This window comes from Panthera tigris, chromosome A1 (assembly GCF_018350195.1).
Source record: "Panthera tigris isolate Pti1 chromosome A1, P.tigris_Pti1_mat1.1, whole genome shotgun sequence".
Taxonomy (NCBI): Eukaryota; Metazoa; Chordata; class Mammalia; order Carnivora; family Felidae; genus Panthera; species Panthera tigris.
Genome location: NC_056660.1, coordinates 44,162,859 through 44,179,612, shown reverse-complemented (window position 1 = coordinate 44,179,612; position 16,754 = coordinate 44,162,859). Strand labels below are relative to the sequence as shown.

The window sequence follows — 16,754 nt, the reverse complement described above, 5'->3', positions numbered from 1 at the left end:
AAACTACATTTTGGTAACATAAAACATCGAAAGACATTTTAAAATTCTTTATCAGAAGTAATCATGCAGTTACTAAGCTTGAGACATACAAAAATGTTTCCATTAAATTATTATTTTTTTAGTGCAGGTTTAATGTAGTTACTGAACAAAGCACAGAAAAATATTTTTACACTCTTAACCTTGCATTACTGCATCTGTAAGATATTTTTGGTAAACATAAGGAAAAAATTAAATGTATCATTCCAATTTTGAAATCATTCTAGTCCACTTACTAACTCTACTTAATGAGACCCTTGTGCAAAGGAATTATCACAGCTGCAAAAGTTATGCAAATCACATCATAAGGCATTCAGAGTCCATAAATCTGTGGCATTTTATATATGTTACACTATAGGACTGAAACATGTACAAAAAGTCAAATAATCTCAAACAGTTAAAAAAGCAAGTCACAGATCAATGATTTTTGTAGGGTATATATTTGACTAAGTAGTTATCAGATTGTATTAAAACTTGTAATGTGATGGTCCAGAACCTATTTTGAAAGTGAACAATAACCTCCCTCTTTCCAAATCCAATAGAAATTTGTACTTGGTCAGAAATATGCAAGTGTATGATTACTCCATCCCCCTAGAAATACTCTCCACTCTTAGTTTTCAGATACCAAAAGCTTCTGCTTTTCCTTCCACCTATCTGGCCATTTCTTCTCTGGCTCTTTTGTTCTCTTTTGTTGTAATTGATTTTGAAGCCACTCATGGCTAGATTTTGGTCTCTGTTACCTTCTCTCTTACTACTCTTTTCTTAACTGCCCTTATCTGATTCAATGCCTTCAAACTCCATGTCATTGCTGAGGAGTCCAAATTTATACATATAGCTCCAACATTAACTTGAACTTATGACAAGTATATTAAACAGCCTTTTTGAATGCTCCACTTAGATGTCTAATAGTTCCCTCAGACATGATATCTTCAACATGTAGTTTTCAAACTTTTCAGTCAATTCACCTATCGTTGAAACATATTCATATACCCCAGATCCAATCCATTAGCATGTTCTAGCAACAAACCTCCAGTATCAGAATAAAGTTCAAATATTTCCACTTTTCTCTATTTACTCTTTAACCTACTAATGCAAGATGCTATCTTATCCTTTTTGGATAACTATAATTTCCTCCTAACCATCTCTCTACTGCCTCCTAAACTGACTCCAACCCATTTACTACAACAAAATCAAAATAAATATTATGGTGATAAAATCCCTCATTGATAAACACTTCAGTGATTTCCCTTTGCTCTTAGAATAAAATGTAAATTCATTAGATTCATGCTAATGATCTGGCCCTTTCTGATGGATATCTCCTTAAAAACTTCATTGATGTTTAACATTTATCTCCGTATATTTAATCATTATGGAGACATGGGAATGATTGTACATGCTCTTGTAAAATTCCATAGGATATATTCATCTCCTTTGGAAATTGCCCCAAACTTAACATTTATTCATCCTTTCTGATCCCACTTACTTTGAGCTGCCCCAAGAAAAGATCAACATATAAAGCTTATGTCCTTTGGTTTTGGCAGTCATTGCATTAGAACCCTGTCCTCCATATGCATATCTACTTACTAGTGTGTGTAAAATAGGATCCCTAAGTTGGAGATATGTATGACAGTAATTTGATATTCTAATCAGTTACTTTTTTCTTTATTAAATTATAATCGTATAATATGTGTGAAGGGCTTGCTTACTGTGAATCATGTACTTATTCCATTTTAGTTACATATTTATTGCCTAATAAATATGAGCTCAGCTCATCGAGGGCAGGGACTTTGTTGGCCTTGTTCACCTCTGTTCTTGGCACTGTGTCTTTGGTGATAAGAACAATTTCTAACACACAACAGACTTTCAAATGAATGAGTGAATGAATGAGCAAACAAGGGGTTGTTTTATTTTCAGGTTCCTATTGAAAGAAAATTCTCCATGTGTCTCTCAAATTTCTGCATAACTTTGGAGCAAGGCACTGACCCCCCCAAAAGGATGTTAATATAATGGAAAGTCTTAGAAGAGAGGATAATTCCTCTCTCCAAAGTGAAAGGCAGGCATGCTTTAAAAGCATGAAGATAATGTCTCCTTCTGTAGTAATAAGCACATAGGTTTAGTGCTCATGGTAAATCCATTTCCTTTCTTGTAATACAATCCACTGCATGTTCAAGTTCCAACTGAACTGCAAAAACATTCATTAGACAAATTTAACATGCAAGGGACTATTGTAACAGGGAAGAAAGCCCAGAATTTTGGCTGGACTCAACCTCACCAAAACAAAGCCAGGAGCGTTTTTAAGAGCTCAGGCAGGTATAAGGGATTATAGGCAAAGTGTATTTGCTAATTGGCCGTACCCAAAGGTAAGGTAAATTTTCTGTCTTCACAACAAGAAGTAGTTTTACAACTTGAAGCAAGGTGTCAACTGAAGATAGGCTCTCAATATCTTTCTTGATGATTACATTTCAAAGAAATAGTTCTCAGGTCCTTGAGAAAGAAGTCCTGAGTTGTAACACAAGTAGGAGGCATTTCAAAAGATTTCCATCTAGAAATCTTGTGCAGAGAGAAATCTTGTGCAGAGAGAAATAATGTGCAATTACATGTTTTCTAAAATAAGTGCTCTAAGGAAAATGAGGTCAGGGCCCTCAAAGCAAGAAGAATCCTTTCTAAATTTTGGTCAAGCTGAAGGCAAAGTTAAGGTCATGTTGGTCATCCTCTTTGGGTCACCCTATTGGAACCAGGGCTTGAAGAACAAGTGAAAGACAAACAATAAAAGGTGATACTCTATTACTGTTGTTATAAGTAATGAATTACCTTTCCCCTTTGACACACAACTCCCGTGTCTTCTACCAATATCTGTATATTTATGGCAGTCTAACTTGTCAGCTGGCAAGTAGGGTAAAATCACGGATTCTTCAGAGTCCTTGACAATCAGGCTTTGAATTTTGAAGAAAAAATTCATCAGAATTGCTCTTTATACAATGAAATCATTTCAGCCAATATTAACATGATATATAAATATTTAGCAATTGCTAGAATTTAATAAAATTCATCTATGAAGAAAAGAATATACTGGAAAAGCAGTATATAGGAGTATCTGTCTATCATCTATCTATCATCTATCATCTATCTATCTATTATCTATCTCTCCTTTCATCCATGACTCACTATTACTTTGTTTTGATTGCTTGTGTTTAGTGATTTCGGCTTGTGACATGAAATGCTTCATATTTTATAAGTTTTAGATAACTTTATTATGAAGTTACCAAAAAGCCAAAACACAGAAAACCCTACCCTGAATTTCAAATTGATACTATTGTGTTGCTTAATGTAGCATCATTTAAAGTAACAAACTACTTTAAACCGCAGTATAGAAATGTTTTTCAGAAGTAGAGGCACATGGTGTATCATCTCTGATTTTTAGAATTTGCTTTTTCATAGAGATATAAATAAGCAAATTAATTTTTTTCTATAAAGCACCTAGATCATACTTATTTTGGTTCTAATTGTTTTCACTTTAATAAAATGATACAATTAATAGTAAATAGTTTCTACCCCATTGCATTTGTGTAACAGCTAGAGCCTATTTTGAATTGCATCACAATTTGTACTGTTAACCTGATTTTTTAAATCTCACTGTGAAGCACATTCATTCAGTTTTCATTTCCCCCATGTTTTAGGTGTAACAGTTCTTGAAGGCCCTATTTATGCTGTGGGAGGCCATGATGGCTGGAGCTATCTGAATACAGTGGAGAGGTGGGACCCCCAGAGTCAGCAATGGACATTTGTAGCCAGTATGTCCATTGCCCGAAGCACAGTTGGTGTAGCGGCTTTGAATGGCAAGTGAGTAGATTTTTCTTTTTTCATCTGGAAAATATTTTTAGTAAATATTCTTCTTAAAATAACTTTTAGTAAGCTAATCCAATAAAAATCTTTTTATAGATTTTACGATTGTCATGTTTTTTTCCTTTAATTTTGTCTTCATGGATAATTGAAAAATTAAGACTGCATATTTTTCTGGTTGTCTCTCCATATGAAACAGAAACCCAAACTCCTTCACATTAATTGCTGGTTAAAAGCAGTATGAAGTATAATTCATAAGAATTATTTCCACTAAAAATCTGGATATTTATATACTTACTGGTAAAATTGTCTGAGAAGCTTTCAAAATGCTATTAAAAGTTTGGGGCTTCGTATATATTCTTTGCATGATTATAGTAGTCTGTCCACTTTGTACTATTTCCAACCTATTCGCCTAAATCAGGAATTCTCAACCTCAATACTGTTGAAATTTGGGGCCAAATAATCCTTTACTGGAGCTGAGGCTCTGTCTTGTGCCTGAGTGTGCTCGGCAGAATTCTGGGTTTCTGTCCACTAGATGTCAGCTCCACCTTCATCCCAGTGTGACAACCAAAGAGTCTTCAGACATTGCCTGATATCCTATGGGGATGACAAAATAGGCTCCCTCTCACTCCCATGAGAATTCCTGCCCTAAACAAAGTTAATAACAACTCGGGCCTGGACAACGGCAAAAGCTTTCAATCTGGTTTCCCTACCTCTCTTTCTCCTACAGTCCATTTTCTAAATCAGCCAGAGCAATCCTTTTACAAATATGAAGCATATACCATTCCTCTTCAAGGCCTTCTCTTTGCAAAGTGTATACAGTGCCTATCTTCACCTAAAGGTACCCACTGGATCTTCTCCTGGTGTACTCTACTTTTTTTTCTCTCTTTACATCAGCCAAATTGCCCTTGTATCTGTGCCTCAAATATGGCAAGCTCTACCTCTCAGTCCCTTTGAATTTGCTGTTTTGTTTGTCCAAGATGATGTTCCTACCAGTCCTAATGTGCCCAGATCCTTCTTATTGTTCAGATGCCATCTCAAAATTTGTCCCCATGGAGGTACTTCCTATCTACCCTCTTAAAATAGACCACCCTGCACACTACCTCAAACAATTTGCTTACTGTTCTTGAAATTACATACATTATTGTTTTCCATCTCTTTTCACTAACATATGCTCAGTCGATGTTGAGATCTGTCTACATCATTCATTGTTATGAATGGGCATAATCCACATTCAGTATGTCTATTGAGTAAATGTTAAATAAATTGCCTTATCCAATTGAGACACTTTCAATCACCTTTGACAACCTAATTTTTTTCTAAATATATATATATATATATATATATATATATATATTTAGAAAGTTATTATTATACCATGTTGTTAAAGAAGCTGATTTTGTCGTCTAAATTGTAAATAAACATTTCCATGGAATTAAAGACTTGCAAATTCAAATTTTAATGGCTATGCAGTAGTCCACTGTCTGCAAGAAAAAAAGAAAAAAAGTCCCGAAGTGTAAGTAACTAGTTAGTCTCTGATTAGTATCTAAAGTATCTAAATATATCTAAAATATTTACATTTAACATAATATATATCTAAAATATTTCCCAAATTTTGATATTATCAATAAAGCTGCATTGCACACTGTTAGATGTAATCTTTTTGGGCAAATTACTGAGTATTTCCTTAGGAAGAATTTCTGCAAAGTGGATTTCAGGGGAATCGGGACTGAGTTATTTTCAGGACTAAAATAAATATAATTTAAACCTTTCCTTCGTAAGATTTACCAAAAATTTTCTGAACAGCATTACATGAAAAATACCTTTTTCAGTGCATCCTGATCAACATTTTGTTACCATTTGTTACCACCTAAAAGGAAATTGAAAAATATTTTGTTAAAATGTAAATTTTTATAGTAGCAAGATTAAAGTTGTGTGTATTCCTTATTCTATTTGACCAAGTATATTTCTATATTTCTACTCTTATGGAATATATAGCAATATTTTCCACTGGCATCAACATTGTGTCCATTTATTCTTTTAATTGTATATGTTTTGGCACACAAATTTCATGTTTGTGTATTTGTATCAACCTATTTTTGTTTATTATTTCCTCTGGCTTAGGCTTTTTCAGGTTTCACTTAAGTTTATTTTAGGCAGAAAACGACATTGTTAGTGTCATAGATTTGAAAATCCCTTGAGGATTTTGCCTGGAAACAAATATCACAGGTATTTACATTTGAAATCTTTTCATTTGAGAATATGGACCCGCTTTCATCTCTTAAAATCAACCTCTATACATTTTGGTGGTTTTTAATTTTGGCATGGCCTTCATATCTTATTTTGAGGTCTGTTCGCATTTATTTATACTTTTGTGCATTTTTATTATATTTATTCATATATATTAATAATTATACACTTACAGTACACTAGAGAAAATAGTTTATATATATATATATATATATATAATAGCCATCTTACTAAATGCATGTTAGTTCTATTAGTCTTTTATTTTATAATAACTGATTTTTTAGGAAAATAAACATATAGTAAACTAATAATGAAACTTTATCCCTTCTTTCTTAATATTTACATTTATTTCATTTTTACTGTATTGCTTTTACTTTTAAAATAATGCATAAATAGTAATGAGACCAAGTGTCCTTGTCTGTGTCCTCTAATTGGAAAGACTTTAAGGTTTCATAATCTGTGTATGATGTTAGTTATTCTTTGAGATATATGTACTGCATGATGTTAAGGGCAAGTTATTGTCTGCAGTTTGTTTAGTGGATATTTTATCCTAAAAAAACAGCATTGGTTTCATGTTTTATTAAATTATTTCCAAGAATCTATTAAAAATGGTATCTTTTTTCTTTTTTGACCTATTCATGTGGTAGTTTATATAAATACTCTAACTGTAATGATCATTACATACATAAAATAAAACCAACTAATTGATGTTTCATTATTCCTTTGATATTTTGTTGCATTCCATATTCTAACTATGATTTTGCATCTATATGTAGTCCACATAGCTTTTGAAAAACCATTTCAGAACATTTTCCATTATGATATCTTAAATAATAATAATCACAACATGCATTGAGAAGCTTTCTACAATTTATCTGCTATAACTTGCTATAAACATCAGAAGTTTCTTGAGCAAGGGAAAGAAATAGTCGTAGAAAGTATCTGTACATGGTTATATATATTCCCTTTAAAATTTTTATTTTACTGTGGCGCCTGGGTGGCTCAGTTGGTTAAGCATCCGACTCCGGTTCAGGTAATGATCTCACGGTTCGTGGGTTCAAGCCCCACATCAGGCTCTGTGCTGACAGCTCAGAGCCTGGAGCCTGCTTCAGATCCTGTGTCTCTCCATCTCTAGGCCCCTCCCCTGCTCATGCTCTGTGTCTCTGTCTCTTGCCCCTCCCCTGCTCATGCTCTGTGTCCGTCTCTCAATAATAAATAAACGTTAAAAATTTTTTTAAATTTTTATTTTACTGATATTTTAAAGTGGAATGCAGGCCTATTTTGTTTATAATTCTAGACTATTAATAATATTCCATTTTGTATTGTTATAAAACTTCCTTTTGTATTGTTATTTTCCTCCCTATTTGATATTTTTATGTGCTAGCATATTTATTAATTTCATTTTGCCTTAGCTTTTGTCTGTTTCATTATTGTTCTTAATTTTTTTTTAAGTTTATTCATTTTTGATGGTGGGAGAGGGGCAGCGAGAGCACAGAGAGAGACGGCACAGAATCCGAAGCAGCCTTCAGGCTCCAAGCTCTCAGCAGAGCTTAAGGTGGGGCTTGAACCCACAAACCGTGAGATCATGACCTGAGCTGAAGTCAGACGCTTAACAGACTGAGCCACCCACGTGCTCCTGTATTTATTTTTAATCAAACATGTACATATACAGAAGCTATGTGTGTTTTCTCCTCTTGTTTTTTTATTCATCAATTTGTGCTTGACTTAGTTTTATTTATTGACTTGTTTTATGTCTTGAAATTCAGAATTTAATAAAAGATAGTATTAATGACTATCTTTGTAGTTTATTCTTTAATGTATAGAAATTTTATGTACTCAATCTCTTATAACTGGACATTTTAATAGTTTCCAGTTCTTGAATTAAGAATAGTGCTGGGGCGCCTGGGTGACTCAGTCAGTTAAGCACCGGACGTCAGCTCAGGTCATGATCACATGGTTCATGGGTTCGAGCCCCGAGTCGGGCCCTGGTACTGACAGCTCAGAACCTGGAGCCTGCTTCAGATCTGTGTCTCCATCTCTCTCTGGCCCTCCCCCTCACACTCTGTCTCTCTCTCTGTCTCTCAAAAATGAATAACCTTAAAATTTTTTTAAATACTTTGATAAGAACAGTGCTGCTGTGCATGTCTTTATGTACATCCTTTGTGAGCATGGGTACACATTTTAGGTGGGTATAGACCTGGAACTGCAATTGCTAGGCTATGTGGCATTCTTGTGTTCAGCTTTAGTAGATACTGCTTTTGCAAGCTGTTTTCTGAATTTATTTACACATTAAAAGTGTATTCAAATTCTGGGTACTCAGGGGGTACCTGGATGGCTCAGTTGGTTAAGCGTCCAACTTCGGCTCAGGCCATGATCTCACGGTTCAAGAGGTCGAGCCCAGCATTGGTCCCTCTGCTGTCAGTGTGGAGCCTGCTTCAGATCATCTGTCTGCCTCTCTCTTTGCACCTCCCCTGCTCTCTCTCTCTCTCTCTCTCTCTCTCTCTGTCTCTTTCTCAAAAATAAAAACATTAAAAAAAATTCTGGATGCTATATACCTCACTGACTTGGTAATGTCATTCTTTTATCTTTTATGTTTTTTATACATTCTAGTGGATAGAGCTATCACCTTCCACTAAAGATTAATGAGATTGAACATTTTAAAAATGTTTATTAGTCATTTGTCTATCTTCTTCTTGAAGTATATGTCTTGAAGTATATGGCTTTTATATTGGCTATACATGGAATTCATCATTTTGGTCGTTTCTCTTGTCCTTGTAATTTTTGGTCAGCTAGGTTATGTAATATCTTAAGAAATCCTGTTTTCCTCTAATAACATACTTCATAACAAGTATCAGAGTGTGACAGTATTTAATCTTAGTTTTTATTCATGAAATTGTTACATTTTGAGTACTTTTGTCCCAAATTTAATCCAGATATTCTACGTAAGTATTTTAAATTACTTCATTTTCAAATAATCTTTCTCCTTTAAATCAAAATATTATAGCTCTCATTTGAGTATCTTTTTTTTCTCCTGAGTGTGATTTAATGACCTCAAAATTCTGTGATTTGATGACTGTCTATTAATGTCTAGTTGCTTTTTCTGTTTTACTCAGAGAGAAACATAATTACTAGAAAGTGACCTTTCATGGTTCAGACTCATGGCAGAAAATTGTTTCAGCATCACCCTGGACAGCCGTTTATCTTTTTCTCATGATTTTTTTTCTCCTTGTTTTGTTTTCACATATCGCTAATGTGTCATTCTAACCTGACTGTTGCTTCTCTGAAGATTATTTTGAATAATTTTCCCAATTATACTAATAAAAGCCAATTAACAGTCCTTTTAAGTTTAGATCCTTTATGATATCATTTGTTGAGGAAAAATAAATAATTGTTTCATGGCTTAAACTTAATGAGTATATTCTCATTAAGAACAGTGAATAGACATTGCAATGTGGTCATTGGCCATATAAAACCTCAGAGTCCCCAAATAGTATCTGTTCTAGTGAGTCTTTTTGTTTTTTCTTTGCTCTCTGTTGATTCTCTCAAACTTTGTAGCTAAACGGTCTTTCTGGTTTGTTTCCCTTTATTTCCTGAGTTAGCTCAAGAAGCAGATACTGATATTGTCTGAGCACACCCATAAATAGGCCTGAATTTTTAATCAATGTATGCTACAGAGAATCTTAAAAACAAACAAGAAAAAAATAGCTGGGTTCGCTTCATGATTCACTGTGGCAAAACTTATTCTGCTCATTCATTCAAAACTTCATATTAATAATACTCACCGGGCAGTTGCAATTTCTGTGCAGCCTGAAACTGACACAGTTTGAAGAATCTTACAAAGTAAATGTGTGTTGTTTTCTCCAGTGTGCACCAATATCTAGCACAGTAACTTAAGCCTCAAGGACTGTCATTTGCAAGGCGCCTTCCAAGAGAGATACTATTTTTAGTTTTGTATTCAACTTTACTATTCTTTTTCATAAGCTGGGATCCCAAATTGCCTAAGTTTTTGTATGATAAATAATTTGTATTAAAATTGTATTGTCTTAGATTCACACATTAAAAAACAACTCCTTGTTTGCTGAGTTTCCCTGGGACTACAAAGAGGCTCAGGAAGTATGTAATTTATCTCCTGGAAAAAAATTTTTTTTTAATCTGGGACTTAGTTAATTTAACAGATTTATAGAAAGTGGGGGAGCACTGTAACGAAAAGGAACAATTTGTGTCAAGCCCCTGAGTGTGACACGCAAACAAAAGGAAGACAAGTTAAGTTTGTCTGTGACATAATGAGAGAGAGTGGCCGCAAGGATTTGGAGAGAAAGGCAGACCCTGGGTCATACAGCAACTTAGTTAAGGTAAAGATGTTATAAAAGGTTAAGAAAGGGCAGTGACACGGTTGCATTTTATGAAGATCACTCTGGCTGAAGAATAATTTATAATTTTCCAAGGAAACTATAAAATTATCAGAGTCTCATCACACTAGTAGACTGGATATAGTGTATTCCCGTGGTCCAAAGGGATTATTGGATAAACCATGCCTCAGAACTAGAATGTAGAGCAAAGGAAGACAGTTCATTTGAGCTCCCTGTGGAGCATGGCTGCTTCCAGATCCCTCAGTCTGGCATACACTACCTGTTATGATTGACACCTCGCCTTCCTTCTCGTCTCCACTTCTACCGGCTGCCTTCCAGCGCCCTATGTCCCAGCCATACCGAATCACTCAGTTTACTCGAACATGCCGACACGGTACACACACTTTTGCCCTTTCACAGATTCATCTCTCTGCTTCAATTTCTTTTCCATTTTTTTTTCTTAATATCTCGTGACTCTGCACTCACCTCCCACTGTCCACCTAGTTTCTCTGCTCAAATTTTCACCTCATCTTTGGATGCATTTGAAATCTCTCCAAAGTGACACAACTCTAGCCTAGCACAACTCTCGTTGGTTCTCTGTGTGCATTGAATTCCATGTGGCAACATCAATACTAAAAGGATTCAGGTTATTGCATTTGAGGACAATAGTGTCAGGAAGTATTAAAAATGCATTAGATTTTCTTTTACCCAAATAAAACTTAAATGAGACCATTTATATTATTTTCCATCATCCAAAGCCTAGTTCAATCTGTACCTTTCCATAAACCACTTTTTTAACTTCACCCATTTAAATTTAATCATTCCTTCTTTTGTGTCCCCAGGACACATGATTAATACTTTTTTCTGCCATTTGCCAAAATCTTATTTCAGGGGAACATAGGTGCCTTTTCTTTGACAAATTCTATAGATGAATCACCCTTTTTCAAGAACTGAAATCCAAGAACTTAATCCATTTAAAAAAATGTACAAACATGTACCGGCCATGGTGATTTGTCAAAGAAAATAAATCAAATCTGCCCTCAGAGAGCTTACATTATGTTAAAGGGAAATAGAAAACATGAAAGGAAGGAAATGCAGAATTGCAATCGGTGGAGAGGAGTTGCTGGCAAGGAAATATGGAAGGATTAGGTAGTAGAGACCATTTCTACCAGGTGTTAGGTTAGTGAATTCTACCAATTTTTGGAATGTGGTTAATTGACCCCAATTCCTGTGCATATTTACAAGTAGAGGTTTCTTGTAAAAAAAAAATGGGCATGTTCTAATAATTAGAGTTAAGTGTTTTCTATCAGACTTCTACATACAACCTTGCTTACCAGCCATGTTGCAATGTCAGCAAATCTAAACTAGATTTGCCACAGGCATCCACGTTTCATAGCAAGCAGGAACAAGAGCATTCACAGAACCTGTTGTAAGCTTACTGAAATTCTGCTCGCTGTACTGTAAGATACTCTAACAGGAACATCTCATGAGAGAGCTCTCGGAAGGGCAGATACTAGAGTATTCTGACAGCAGCACCGACAAGACTTCTCTTGGGATCAGATTAAAGAGTTCTCTATCCATTGAGAAACAAAGGATCACACAGAGTTCTGGATCCAGGGAGTTGCTTCAAAGGTTTTACACTGTGGGGGGTGTGAAATTCTTATATTTTTATTATGCAAAGGAAGGGATGTCTGAACATGGTTTCTAGGTAACAATACATTGTGAGTGAAAATTATATTTTGAATATCATCGGCTTAGTCAGTAAGACCTTCAAATATGGAAGCACTGGTATTGGAAACACTTTCTGTAGCCATGAAACTGGTAACCAAAGGGTTAATGGAACTGCTGTAAGCTGCAGACTAATAAGAACAGCTGTGAGGTTTTACTCAGATCTTTTTGTTTTGCCTTTGAATTTCCCTCACTCTCCTACTTCAGGAGGGTGGAGGGGGTAGATTTGAGACTTGTCCTTCAGTCTCTTTGTTTGGCTGCCTCTGGAATAAATCCTTTCCTTGCTGCATATGCCATGTCTTAGTGATTGTCTTTGCTGCACATCTGGCAGAGGGACTTAAGTTTGTTTACGGATTTGGTGAGCCAGGCAGAAGCTCTTTGCCCTTGGTTTGTAGGTCCCCAGCTGCTGACAGGCGTTAGGTGATGAGTCCATGCAGCAGCTGGGACTCTTTGTCCTAGAGAACATCCCTGGGTCCCCACTCCTACTATGGCAAGGAAATGGTTTTTGATTTCAGTTTGGACAGACATCTCATGGTGAGTATTTTGTGTGCAACCACAGACGAGCTTAGTCTTCTCCAATTTGGTTTGGTTTACATTCTGCTACCCATTCGGTTACCTCCAAATATGGGGTTGTGTTCTTTTGGCCTCTTTTTCTTGATTAAGAAAAGGATGACTAGGAAGCCATTTAGTTCAGTAGGTGACGTTCTGACTTTTAGGGAGGAACCAGTGCTCACAGAGTTACTCTGGACTTAATTTGGTTTGGTTATTGATGCAGCTTATAGTAAAAAACAACTTTGTTCTCATTGGAGAATGGAAAATGATAGTTTGACCCCTGCATGTGGCCCTTTGGGCTGTATTCTTTAAAACTTGGCAATCTTTTTTTTGTGCAATACTGCTTGGACACAATATTTGTTAGACTCCAGATAAAAATGGCCAATTAATGGACCCATAAATTGTAATACCATCTTGAAATTAGATTTCTGTTGTAAAGAGAGATATTTGGAAATTAGGCCTTTAACATGTTTTTTTGTTATCTTGTTTATATATTTTATGTGTCTCCACATATGTTGTAAATGTGATATTTTCTGTACTTCTGGATTGTATTGCTAAAATTAATTTGCAAAAGAGCTCTATTTAGTCAGTTTAAAGGTAAACACTTATAAAAATCGGGCATTCTAAGACTCAGAAATATAGAAACTAACCCAATTGTTTTGCAAGTTCACATGATCTGGGAAAATAATTCAGTTAAAGATAATTTAATGTTGTTTTAATGAAAATGGACATGTCTTCAGAATTCTCAGAATTATGTATGAAATTTTTATTCTTTCTGTGCTTATTGAATGTCAAATAAGTTCAACTTATCTCCATTGAAAAATTCATCAGAAAAGAAAAAAAAAAACTTGGACTTTGTCCAATGCCTCATGAAGTTTTATGGGTAATCTAAAAATAAAAAATAGATATAAATAATTTTAATACATGTAATTAAGACTACTGGAAATAATAAGGGAAACAACTCTGTATGCAAGGGAAATGAGACTGGGTATTTAAAAAGGGAAAACTTAGGACAAACTCTGAATGTAAAAAAGACAGCTGTAGAAGGTTTATGAGAAGGGAATCTTTGGAAAGGAATTTTGTATGTGGTTCAGACTGACTAAGATTATGGAGATTAGTATGTAAAGTAGTTTATTGGGGAAGAGAAGGAAGCATACGAAGCAAGATTAGGCAGAAGCTGAGCAGTGATACAATATCAACAGAAGCCTTAACTAATTCTCTGAGGAGTTCCAAAAGTTGAATTACCCTTCAAAACTATTCTAAATTTAGGCAAAAAGGTTGGACTTTTATGACAGTCATAGGATGTGACCACCTGGGCAGAGGGCATGCCCTTGGCAAGGCAGCTGTCTTCAGTCAAGGCGATCCCTGATGGCCTTTGAGAGCTGAGGACTCTTGGCAGCCTTCCTATAGCTGAGAGTCCTTCATTCCTGATAGAGATTCTAGTCAGCACATCACAGCATCTAGCGCAAGAACTCAGATCCATGCAGTGCCCTGGATGTCCTTGTCTCAATAAGTATATATCAACATGGGAGATAACAGGGAGGAATAAAGGAGGAACTACATACATTTTTTTTAAAAAAATTCATCTTGTTGGAATATAATGTATTTTTGACTAATTAGGCTTATTTCTTTGGTATGTCAAATTACACAAGCATTGTCAGATAAGTGATGATAAATCTTCTTAAGTTGTATTATATGGTTGAATGTTATAACTATTCTAGAAATTATACAAAATCCCTAAGGTTTTGATACATTCTGGTGTAAATGTCATCAAGTGTAATTCTAATTATTAAAGTGTTGTATGTCACAGAATTTTCTTGTCAATTTCACCATAATGACAAATACAGGTCTCTGATATCTTTAAGGTCATAAAAATCAACTAAGAATTTCCAGAAGTAATGGGAAAGCTGCATCCAAAGAGGCTCTTCTTTCTCTAAAGTTTTCTCTTCCAGACTTAAGGCTATCTATGACTTACAGAAATTTGATAAAATATTTCTTTGTAAACAAATATGAAACATTTATCTTTTTCTCTTTACAATCCTTCCAGAAATCAAAAATTCTCAGTGAGTATTCTTATATTTCCATGATAATGTATTTATTTGCAGGAGTTCAGTAAGAATCTGGTCTCCTTGTGACAGGACACTGTTGGAAACACTCATTTGACTGAGGCTTTGGCTGGACAGTCGTATTTGAGGGAGCCAATCATAGACTCAGATATAACCATGTAGTTTCTAAGAGCCAAGGTTGGCTTTGTGCAGCCAATGAAGCCCCTTGAAAAAATCCTAAAACCTTGTTTATAAGATTCCCAGGAGTCATACCAGGGCACTTCCTGGTAGGTGCAGAAACTTCAGGATATTTGGGGGACTTATAGATGAGAGGAATTCATCCAGATCTGCAGGTATTGCAGGCAAAGCCTGATAGCAAGTATTCTCTTAGCCTTGAGAAACTTAAAAATTCAATCTGAAATTCCTTATGAAAATTTCCAGCAAAAGGCACCTGGGTGGCTCACTTGGTTAAGCATATGACTTTGGCTCAGGTCAGGATCTCACAGTTTGTGGGCTGGGCTCTGTGTTGGGCTCTGCACTGACAATGTAGAGCCTGCCTGGGATTCTCTCTCCTCTCTCTCTCTCTCTCTCTCTCTCTCTCTCTCTCTCTCTCCCTCTCTCTCTGCCCCTTCCTTGCTCACACGCTCTCTCTCTCTCTCAAAAGAATAAATAAACAAGCAAAACTAAAGAAAAAATTCCAGAAAAGTAGATTAAAAAAAAAAAAAAGAAAAGAAAAGAAACCTATATTGGCCAATCACTATTCTTGTTGTGCTTATGTAAATAATGAACCCAAGTTTGTTAAAATTGGACTTATTTTACAAATTAGTCTTAATTTGGCTATCTTTGGAAATGAGGGTGATTTTAGAGAGATATTCTGTTTCAGTAATATGCCTTTGTGGATGTTAGATTCTAGCTCTGATTAATTGTCTTTGAATATTTGTTGTTTGCCTAAAAAACTGGACGAGATCCTGAATTATTCTGTTTTCTCAAATATCTGGCAAGACTCTCCCAACAAAAGTTTCCATTTTTTTTCCCATTCTCTTGACTTGGAATCACCAAGAACTAAAACCACTATTTTTTCCTGAAGCCCTGAAAACTGAAACTAGACAACTTGAGGTAAACTTCAGAGAAAAATTGCCACACGGTCCATGTTTAGATGATCTTAATGGCTGTTCCTATATAGGCCACTCAGAAAGATCACCAGAAACACACAGATAATTCAATAGGTTTATTCTGGCCATCCCAATTTGATGCATCTGCCATTGGGAAATCCAGACACTGAGATGTTTATGGACAGACAGTTTCATGGATCAAAGATGAGGAAGAGCTGGATGCAGTGGTAACCCATCAGTTATTGTCCACTGTTGAGGGCACCAGAAATTATACTGTACAAGAACCCAAGGGCACAGTTGGGAAGATTAAGCTGCCAGGTTGGCAGTCCATACAAAAACTCCAAAGACTCTATAATGGCTTTAGTACTAGACATAGACATAACTAAATAAAAACCCCAATATTCCTTGGAGACCTCAAAAGAGCTAAGGAATGGGGATTTGGACACCATGCTGGCATTAAAAACAGATGGAAATATATTGAATCCTTATCCCAGAACACTGTATGGAAGAAATGATTAACCATATTCCCCAAAGCATCCAATAAAGGCGAAATACTACTCTTCAGTGGATCCGGAAGTGTACTGTTGGTCCCAGTCTTCAGAGAACTATGGAAAAATGTGACACTGTAATAAAAACAATCCTAAGGCCGGGCTCTTCCCATTCTAAAAGGTGTACAACTTTGGGGTGCCTGGGTGGCTCAGTTGGTTAAGTGTCCAACTTCGGCTCAGGTTATGATCTCACGGTCTGTGGGTTTGAGCCCCAAGTCAGGCTCTGTGCTGACAGCTCAGAGCCTGGAGCCTGCTTTGGATTCTGTGTTGCCCTCTCTCTCTGCTCCACCCCTG

At 35.7% G+C, this 16,754-nt stretch overlaps 1 protein-coding gene across 2 annotated transcripts in view; it reads left to right on the top strand.

Annotated features, from left to right (window-relative positions):
* KLHL1 (kelch like family member 1) overlaps positions 1 to 16,754 on the top strand; it is a 355,150-nt gene that overhangs the window by 307,594 nt on the left and 30,802 nt on the right. For both annotated transcript variants that reach the window (XM_042957768.1, XM_042957762.1), the window contains one exon: positions 3,714 to 3,876. In XM_042957768.1, coding sequence (XP_042813702.1) covers positions 3,714 to 3,876 — 163 coding nt within the window. The remainder of the gene's footprint in view (positions 1 to 3,713; positions 3,877 to 16,754) is intronic.